We start from the raw sequence: 9,266 nt of genomic DNA, 5'->3' as shown, positions 1-9,266 counted from the left end.
AACACCGTCACGTTTCCCAGTACATCGATCTGCCAAGCCCTAACCGCTCCCGGGACCTGCTGTGGAGCCCTGACACCTTTCTTTGATTTATCTGTGGCAAGTTGGTTTTATTTAGGATCACCTAGGAGATCTGTGAGGCTCCCCTCTGGAAGTGTCTGTGAGGGCCTTTCCAGAGTGTTAGCCAAGGTGGGGAAGACCCACCTTGAATATGGCACTATCCCACGGACTCGGGAGCTGCACATGTGGAGATCATAGGGGCCTGGGATGGAGAGCCCAGCTGTGTTCCTCAGCTGGATGCTGGAGCAATGAGTGCAGATGGCTCTGCTGTGGAGTCCAGCCCCTGCTCCCATTTTCCCAGAGTCTAGTCAGCTCTCAACCAGACACTCCTGTTGTGGCTCTGGAATTCAACTCAGAACCCAGGGCAAGGTCACTGTGGGGGCTGGAGTCTGCTGCTCCTGAAGTCTGGAAGAAACAGTTTAGAGCACATTTTCCCGGCCCCTTCCCCCTGCCCTGTGAGTGTAGCAGGGCAGCAAGCTATTGGGTGTACTGCTGAAAGAGATGCTACTTTTGTTTCAAATTCACACACGGGAGAGCTCATCCCAAAGGCTTCACTTTATTCAATCAGTACATGATCTTAGTGCTGATGTGAACCCAGCAGGGTCAAATCTCCAGAGGTAGTTTTGGGCCATCAGGCAGTTACGACGACAACTTTTTGGGAAGCTTAGAGGAATAAGGAACCAGATCCATCTGTCTAGTGGAGTCACTCACGAGAGCGCTGAGGACCTTACAGACCCAACTCCATCTCCCATGTCCAATGGGAGTCCCCAGCCCCAGGAGGGAGCAGGTATGTCAGGTCATTGGTGAGTTAGCAGCAGGTGCCTGACTCTCTGGAGCTCTTGGTTCCTCAGGGGAGCAGGGCCCTGCTCTCTGGATTGAACGAAGTGCACCCACATGGTCAGACTGTGGGGTGAGGTTGGGGAAGCGTGGCCCCCAGCTTCCAACCATTCCCGTCTTACAAACAGAAACCCGGCTTTTCCAGGGAGTGATGCGGGTCGCTTTCTCACCTTTTGGTCTCCTAACAGAAGGGTCCATGTGCAAAAGCAATGGCACATGGTAGCATGACCAGCCCGGAAGCGGAGCTAATGACTAAATACAAACCATCCCAAGCAAGGAGGGAGCACAGGTTTCCCTAACACAGTCTCACCTCCACAGGAAGCCACTTCTAGAGACCACCAAGAGAGAAGTGCAGGGAACTACAGTGTCACAGTGCACACCAGGCCTGGGGACGGGTGTGCTTGGGCACTTAGATGACATGCACACCAGTCAGTAGTTCCATGACTCCCTCTTTGGTGAGGAAGACCACCTCACCGGTGTTCTGGCACTGAACCTCAAAGTATGAGGGGTCCTCCAGGGCCCTCTTGCCGGCAATGATCACGAAGGGGTAGCCAAGCTTGTTGGCGTCCTTCAGTCTGTTTCCGATGGTCAGGTGCGTTCTGTCATCCAGCAGGACCTCCCCTCGGAGCTGAGCCATGGCCTCCATGATGTCATCGTATAAGTGCTCCACAACCTCTGTGGCTGCCGCCTCCTTACTGCCCTTCTTAGGGGGGATGAGGCAGACTTGGTAAGGAGCCAGCAGGCTGGGCCAGCGGATGCAGTCCTCTGTAGAGAGAGCCTCAATGGCAGCAGCCAAGATCCGAGTGACTCCCAGGCCATAGCACCCCATTTCAGCCAGCGAAGATTCCCCGTGGGCATTAGTAAACTGGGCGTTGAAAATGGAGGAGTACTTGGTACCGAGGTAGAATGTGTGCCCCACCTCAATGCCTTTGGTTTCTGTCAGTGGACCCTGGCAGTCGGGGCAGATTTTTTGTGACATGCCTAGTATCTCTGTGTTGGCTGAGAAGTGGCAGCTGGGACAGACTACAAGGCGGTCCTCTCCAATATCCACTGGTAGCTGGAATTCATGAGACATTGTGCCCCCGATGCTGCCCACGTCGGCCCGGGCTTTCACCCATCGCAACCCCAGCCTGTCAAACAGTCTACAGTAAGCATCACACACCAGGCCATAGGTCTCCTGGGCAGCCTCAGAGGAGGAGTCAAAGGTGTACATGTCCTTCATGTAGAACTCCCGGCCACGAAGAAGACCAAACCGGGGCCTCGGCTCGTCCCGAAACTTCCTGGTAACCTGGTACAACAGTAAGGGAAGCTGCTTGTAGGACAGCTTCTTCTGGGAGGCCACCAGGGCTGTAACTGCTTCCTCGTGAGTTGGTCCCAAGCAGTACTCTTTGTCGTGCCTGTCTCTCAGTCTCAGCAGTTCTCTGCCCATCAGGTCCCAGCGGCCGGTGGCTCGCCACAGCTCAGCTGGGCTGAGGCTGGGCATGTTGATTTTCTGGCCCCCGATGGCCTGCATCTCCTCGTCTATTACCCTCACAAGCTTCTCCATGGCACGGACTGTGTAGGGCATGAGGTGGTAACAGCCAGGGCTTGCTGGGAGGATCAGGCCCACTTGAAGCATCAGCCGCTGACTCTTACAGGTCAAGTCGCTGGCTCTGCCCTCCAGGGAAAGCACCTGGTCTTCCCGAAGGTTCTGAGGCTGGAACATGCGGGACAATGCCAAGCGCTGCCCTCTCCCTGGTTCACAATGGTGGCACTTGTGGACAACGTACCTGGAGTGCTGGCGGCTGCAGGCAGCCAAGGCAGACAGTGTTCTGCATCTTGTCAGCAGCCCTTCCATGGCACCCTGGTACCTGGAGAAAAATGAGTCACGTGCGGATGACTGTTAACTGGGTTCTCAGCACTGGCTCCAACTAATTCCTGAGACAGAAGCTCATCTTGGGAAATGTCTAATAGCCCAGCAGATCACAGTACCACTTCTCTTTAAGAAATGAAATCCAGGGCTAGAAAGATGGCTCAGAGGTTAAGAGCACTGACTGCTCTTCCAGAGGTGCTGAGTTCAATTCCCAGCAACCACATGGTGGCTCACAACCATCTGTAATGAGATCTGGGTTCCCTCTTCTGGCCTGTAGTCACACATGCTGTATACATAATAAATAAATAATTCTAAAAAAGAAAGAAAGAAAAGAAAGAAGGAAGGAAGGAAGGAAGGAAGGAAGGAAGGAAGGAAGGAAAGAAAGAAAGAAAGAAAGAAAGAAAGAAAGAAAGAAAGAAAGAAAGAAAGAAAGAAAGAAAGAAAGAAAGAAAGAAAGAAAGAAAGAAATGAAATCCAGCCGGGGTTAGTGGCACATGCCTTTAATCTGAGCACTCGGGAGGCAAAGACAGAGGCTACCCTGGTCTACAGAGTGAGTCTGAGGACAGCTAGCACTATGTGGAGAGACCTTTTCTCAAAGAACAGCAACAAAAGAAATTCACATTCTTCTGATTATGAAAATGTAACAATCTACAGTGGAGACAGCATGCAGCGGCGCATGCACAGGGTATGGATAAGGCCGCCTGGTTCTAGGCCACCCTCCCACTGGGACTTCCTGTAGCCTTGCACGTCTCTACTCCTGTGGACTAACGTTTTCATCATGAAATGGTAAAACCACCAGATTGGCTTTGGGTGTTTACTGTGGGCATTTTTAAAAGGTGGGGAAATTTTTATTCTTACGACAGTTTTTGGTGCCTACTATGTGCTTGGTGATGTTTGTTATCGATACTCTTTTAGGAAACCGGGGAAAGAACCTGAAACAAATTAACTGTAACCCCCCAGCCAACAGTTGAGGGCCGTTTTACCATTCCTTGTCTCCATCCCCACCCTCCACTTGATGTCAATATTGCCAGACACTGCGCACATCCAGCAATCCCAGCACTTGGGAGCCAGAGGTAGGATTACCACAAGTTCAAGGCCAGCTAGGTTTGCACAGCAAGAGTTCCAGGCCATCTGAGGATATAGAATGAAACTCTGCCTCAAACACAAATGTCAGTATTGTTCTAACTGCCCTTCTCATCGCACATTCCTGGCCAGCCTGCACCTTTACTCACTGTCCAAACTGTCTGTTCAACTTCAGACCTGTTCTTCGGAGGACACAGTACACAGCTATTTGAAACGTGGTGACCCAGAGTCTCTTTTGACGGTGCTGCCCCTGCAGATCTGAGTATCACCCTGTAAGGCACCAGAAGCACCCTCCAGCCAAATCGGAAACCTGCCCTCATCTACTCTGTAGATCCTTTAGTCCTCTCGCGATGTCTGTCTGCTCTCCACCCGACCACGCACCTCAGTCCAGCTACCATGCGTTATTCGGCCTGTTAAAAGAGCTCGCTACTGGTCTCCTTGCATTCCTTCCACTTTCAACTTTTCAAATCACAGGCAGCAGTAGTGAGTTTCCTGCTGCCTAGGGAGTGCACAGTGCACGCGGATCTCCCCCTTCCCCGCCCCCCGCCCCGTGAGGTGCCCTCCCCTTTCCCCTGCCCTCTCCCTGTTCCAGGTACACACTACACGACTCAACACAGGATCCAGTCAGGAAAGCTGTACACAAAGCGCTTCCAAGTGCCCGGTACACACTAGGTGCCATAAGGGTTTGACTATTATGATGCCCAATTCATAGGCTCTGAGATGGGGAAGTCAATTAGTGTAAGGCGACAGCAAAGGGCACGGGGTCGTTCTGGAATGCAGGAACTCGCCTCCAAATCCCGCCAACTTTCCACCACTGACAGCGCGGCATAAAACAGCACCCGGCTCTAAACGGTCTCGGCCTTCACCAGGGGTGACCCTACCCGAATAGGGTCACTTCATCCCTCTTCAAAACACCAAGGCGGCTGAACCACCAGGTCATCCCCGAGGCTGCTCCAAAATGGGCCCCTTTGGGGACTCTGACTCTCAGGGCCACGCAAGGCTGACCGGGGCGGAAGCGTTGCCCTCAGATACAGCGGGGCGGGGGTGCTGAGACCCGTAAGGACGCGACTGTCCAACTTGTCTGAGGTTGTGACTCCGCCCGACTGCAGGACCGGACGCACGCGAGAAAGCAGACACCAGACCCTGGGTGCGCGCGCCCAGAAACTGTCCCTAGATTCGCTGGGCCCTCCCTGCCGCCCCTCCAGCCTCCACGCTCACCAGCAACACTGCACCTGCGCCGCCCGCTCCTCCGTCTCGCCAAGCCAGTGCGCCTGCGCCGGTGTGGCCTAAGCCCCACCTCCCACGTTTCTCGCCAATCGGAAAGCCACACTCTCGGGAGGGGGCGGGAAGCTCTGGCCCCACCCTACTGGAGAGGAGCAGGAGAGATTTTTTTCCGGAAACTGAGTTAAAGAGCGGCCTCGCTCTCCCGCCCAGATCATAGATTAGCCCGGTTGCCACTCGTAGATCACGGTTCCGGAAGTGCTCTCTAGGAATTATCAAGGTGCAACTCTATGATCAAATCCTATGTTTAAGGATTTGAATACGTTTTAGCCTCCCACTGCCAGGACCTGTTCGCCTTTTACAGGTCAGGTACACTGCTAAGTAACCTTGACTTTGACAACACACAGGAAGCTGTGTTTCAAATCTACCCTATGATTAAAAAAGCTTCAATTTAAATGAGCTTAGGATCGTTAAACAATTAGAGAAAGTCACCTTTATTACAATGCTCAAGGAAATCTTTTAAATTTTTTTTTTTTATGAAGCAGAGATGGGGTTTAATAAAGACATTTTAATACAGGCTTAAGCACCAGGCTTGAGAGGGGAGCGGAGGAACCGGAGAGCATGGGCGTGGGCTTCTCAAAGAGAAGCCTCCCTGAGCCTTGAAGAGGCAAATTAAAACTTCCATTTACTGTGCTGGTTAAGAGCCATGGGTGCTCTCCAAAGGGCAGCAGTTCGGTTCTCAGGCTCACAATCACTGTAACTCCAACTCCAGGGAAATCCATGACCACCTTCTGACCTCTGAGGATACCCACTCCCACGTGCACATACATATATGCATAAATAAAAATGAGGTGTTTCCTCCGTACATATATTTACATACTTACATAAGTGTGTTGTAAGCAAATGTTTGCTTATTTGCATGTGTACATGTATGAACTAGTGTGTGGAGGCCCAAGGCTGACAGAAGTGTCTTTCATCCATCTCCACCTTATATACTGAGGCTCTGAGGATCTGAACTCTCCTCTTCACGGAGGAGCACTTTTGAATGGCGAGCACCTCTTAGGGTTTCTATTGCTGCAATGGAACACGATGACCAAAAAGCAAATTGGAGATGAAAGTGTTTATATGGCTAACTTAAGCATTGCTGCTCATCACTTAAGGAAGTCTGGACAGAAACTCAAAACAGGGCAGGATCCCGAAGGTAGGACCTGATGCAGAAGCCATGGAGGGCTGCAGCTTACTGGCTTACTCAGCCCATCTTTTTACAGAACCCAAGGCCAGCAGCTCAGGGATGGCACCACCCACCATGGGCTGGGCCCTCCCCATTGATCACTAAATGAGAATGTGCCTTTCAGCTGGATCTCAAGGAAGCCTTCCTCAGCTGAGGCGCCTTCCTTTCTGATGACTCTTAACTTGTGTTAAGTTGACACACAACACCAGCCGGTACACCTGGTGAGCCGCCTCCCCAGCCCTCACAAAATATGTTCTGCATAATTACATTGTACAAGCCACTGCTGCCGGCGTGGGGAAGAGCAGAGCGAAGAGAACAGCCACCAGCATTTGTTGTAGAAGAGAGAGCCTGTGAGCCAGCACAGTGAGCCGTTAGCAGAGCGAGTGCCTCAGTCTGCCTTCTGTCCCCGTGATAAAGAGCACAGTCAAGAGACGCTCAGGGAGGACAGGGCTTGTTTTAGCTTACAGGTTCCAGTCCACCATGGGGGATGGAGGTGGGGGAAGTCGAGGCAGGAAGTCAAGACAGGAACCTGGAGACAGGAATTGAAGCAGACACCATGGAGGAATATGCTTGCTGGCTTGTTCCTCACGGCTTGTTCGCCTGCCTTCTCAGACAACCCGAGAACCCCTGTGCAGTGGTGGCACCGCCCACAATGGGCTGGGCCTTCCCATGTCAATCATTCATCAAAAAGTTGCCCCCCAGACTTGCCTACCGGCCAACCTGATAGGAACATTTTCTCAACTGAGGTTCCCTCTTCCCAGATGGCTCTAGCTGTGTCAAACTGACAAAAAACAAAAAACAACAACAAAAAGCCGCAGGAGGGAAGCAGGGCAGTAAAGAACTCAAAAACCAAATTATTTTTTTAATCAAAATTAACACAAAAACCCATAGAAAGAAAAAAGTAAGTTGTCATTCTGAGGGTGTTACATGTTCTGAAGACAAGTTAAAAAAAATGAAGTGGGAGGCTGGATGGTTCTGATTTAAAATAGGACGCCCATGGAAGCTTTACCAAGAAGGTGGCATTTTCGCAAAGACCTGAAGAAGGGGAGAGACAGCCTTGTAGCTATCTGGGGAGGATGTCCCAGACAGAACAGATGATAAGATGTCCTGAGCAGACCTGAGTTTATTTCAGTCACTATCCAACAGCTGCACTGTATAGACTGCCTCGAGTGTACTGGACCCACGGGAAGACACTGGTGACTCTGATAATGACCCGTCAGCTCTCGGATCCCCAGGAGCTTCATGAACAATGCCTGTGACCAGTAGCCTCATTGGAGCATAGCAAAGCCCTGTAGGAATCCAGGGAACGGGGAGCTTTACTGAGAAAATTATCTTCAGTTTACCTTAGAGATGACTGAGTCTGCCAGGCAGAGGACCAGGACACTCAGAGGCATAGAGCAGAATGTGATGCAGTAATACAAGAGGGACAGGCGGGTGGTGGGTCTGCATCATTGTTTCTCACAGCTCCTGATGTTACCAGAATTATTAAGGGTCAGAACCTAGGTCCTGGAAACCCCAATAAGCCAGATCCTCAAGAAGGTCTAAGGCAGACAGACAGGGAGAGGGGACATGGCTAGGTAATAAAGGTGATGGATTTCCAAGATGGCCAGCTTCTTCTCCACCCTCCTGACTTGAGACAGAAACCTGGCAGCTTAAAACAAAGGAAAGCCTTGTAGGCTTCTGTTTCCCACTGGCAGGCCCCATGCTGATGGACAGGCTCCACAAGTTCAAGACGGGATCTGGACATGCCACGCAACAGTTCTGGGCCAGTCTACCATCCTTGCTTTCTCCAAACCGATCAACCCTGAAGAGGGGAGGAAAAGTCTTCGGAGGCTTTAACACCCCAACCCTAAGGAGAGACTGGATTCTCCAGCTGAGTGCCCCCTCCGCTTTGTGAAGGGTTTTTTTCCTGTGTCTGCTGTCTACATGTGTCCTCACTCCCACAAACGCCTTTCTCCAACCGCTGATTCTGTCTGGGGTGCTTGAGGTCTCTTCTGCCACCTGTTGCACTTCCGGTGTGTCCTGCCTTTTAATTCTTCCACTGGCAGAGAAAACCCGATCAAAGCCACCATCGCCGTCACTGTTTCTAGCCTGACCTGAAGAGTGGTCTGACAAATTGCAATCCTCTTCTGGATATAGATTCCCATCTGGGTGGTTATCTTAGGGTTTTTTATTCCTGTGACGAGACACCATGACCACAGCAACTCTTATAAATGAAACATTTAATTGAGGTGGCTGGCTTACAGTTTCAGAGATTCAGTCCATTGTCGTCTTGGCGGGGAGTATGGCGGTGTGCAGCCAGATGTGGTGCTGGAGCTGAGAGTCCTACATCTTGACTCAGGGACAACAGGAAGTCGGCCGACAATCACACCGAGTGCAGCTTGAGAAAAGAGACCTCAAAGCCCACACTCACAGTGACACACACCCTCCAACAAGGCCACACCTCCTAATAGTGCCACTCCCTTTGAGGGCCATTTTCTTTCAAACCACCACAGTGGCTCAGACTTTAGTCTTTTCCTTCCCCTTCGTATGAGATTCCCAGAGGAATTCTAATTTCTTGGGGTGCGAGTTGTTTCCATAGCCAAAGGGAGGGGCCCAAGTGCCTCTTTAAGAATATCTTTATTCCTTCCAGGCATGCAGGTTCCACTACAATGCTTGACACCCAGGCCAGAGAGTGCGGGAATCCCCATGCACATCATTCCGGAAGTAAGGTTGCTGAAGTGGGGCAAGCCCGGGAATCAATACCTTAAAGTCTCCCCTAGAATGATTCTGACTTAGATGAACTGGCCTATGCAAGAAAGACACTGGACAACCTGGCGAGGAGGGTGGTAGATACATGGGATCACCATACCCTTATGTAGTGGAAGATATGGCTTGGCTAGAGCACATGATAGCACATGACCGTAATGTCTGTCAACCTGCTTAGAGGGCCAGGCTGAGCTGGTGGTTCTGAGTTCTTCTGTTTCTAAAAGCCATGCTGGATCC

General features: G+C 51.3%; 1 protein-coding gene across 3 annotated transcripts; it reads right to left on the bottom strand.

The window, feature by feature from the left end:
• Window positions 1-597: 597 nt before the first annotated feature.
• Pars2 (prolyl-tRNA synthetase 2, mitochondrial) lies at window positions 598-5,249 on the bottom strand. Of its 3 annotated transcripts, none has more exons than XM_006977700.4 (2): window positions 5,048-5,249; window positions 598-2,744 (listed from the first exon to the last, which is right to left on the bottom strand). In XM_006977700.4, exon 2 carries the CDS (start codon window positions 2,729-2,731, stop codon window positions 1,304-1,306), a length of 1,428 nt encoding a protein of 475 aa, XP_006977762.1. In that variant the 5' UTR covers window positions 2,732-2,744; window positions 5,048-5,249; the 3' UTR covers window positions 598-1,303. The 3 variants fall into 3 exon arrangements, with proteins under 3 accessions (XP_006977762.1, XP_042127473.1, XP_042127471.1); XM_042271539.2 differs by lacking the exon at window positions 5,048-5,249 and adding an exon at window positions 4,951-4,973; XM_042271537.2 differs by lacking the exon at window positions 5,048-5,249 and adding an exon at window positions 4,711-4,937.
• Window positions 5,250-9,266: the final 4,017 nt, after the last annotated feature.

Source organism: Peromyscus maniculatus, chromosome 2 (genome assembly GCF_049852395.1).
Source record: "Peromyscus maniculatus bairdii isolate BWxNUB_F1_BW_parent chromosome 2, HU_Pman_BW_mat_3.1, whole genome shotgun sequence".
Lineage (NCBI taxonomy): Eukaryota > Metazoa > Chordata > Mammalia > Rodentia > Cricetidae > Peromyscus > Peromyscus maniculatus.
The sequence above is the reverse complement of the archived record's forward strand: the minus strand, read 5'-3'. Positions and strand labels throughout refer to the sequence as shown.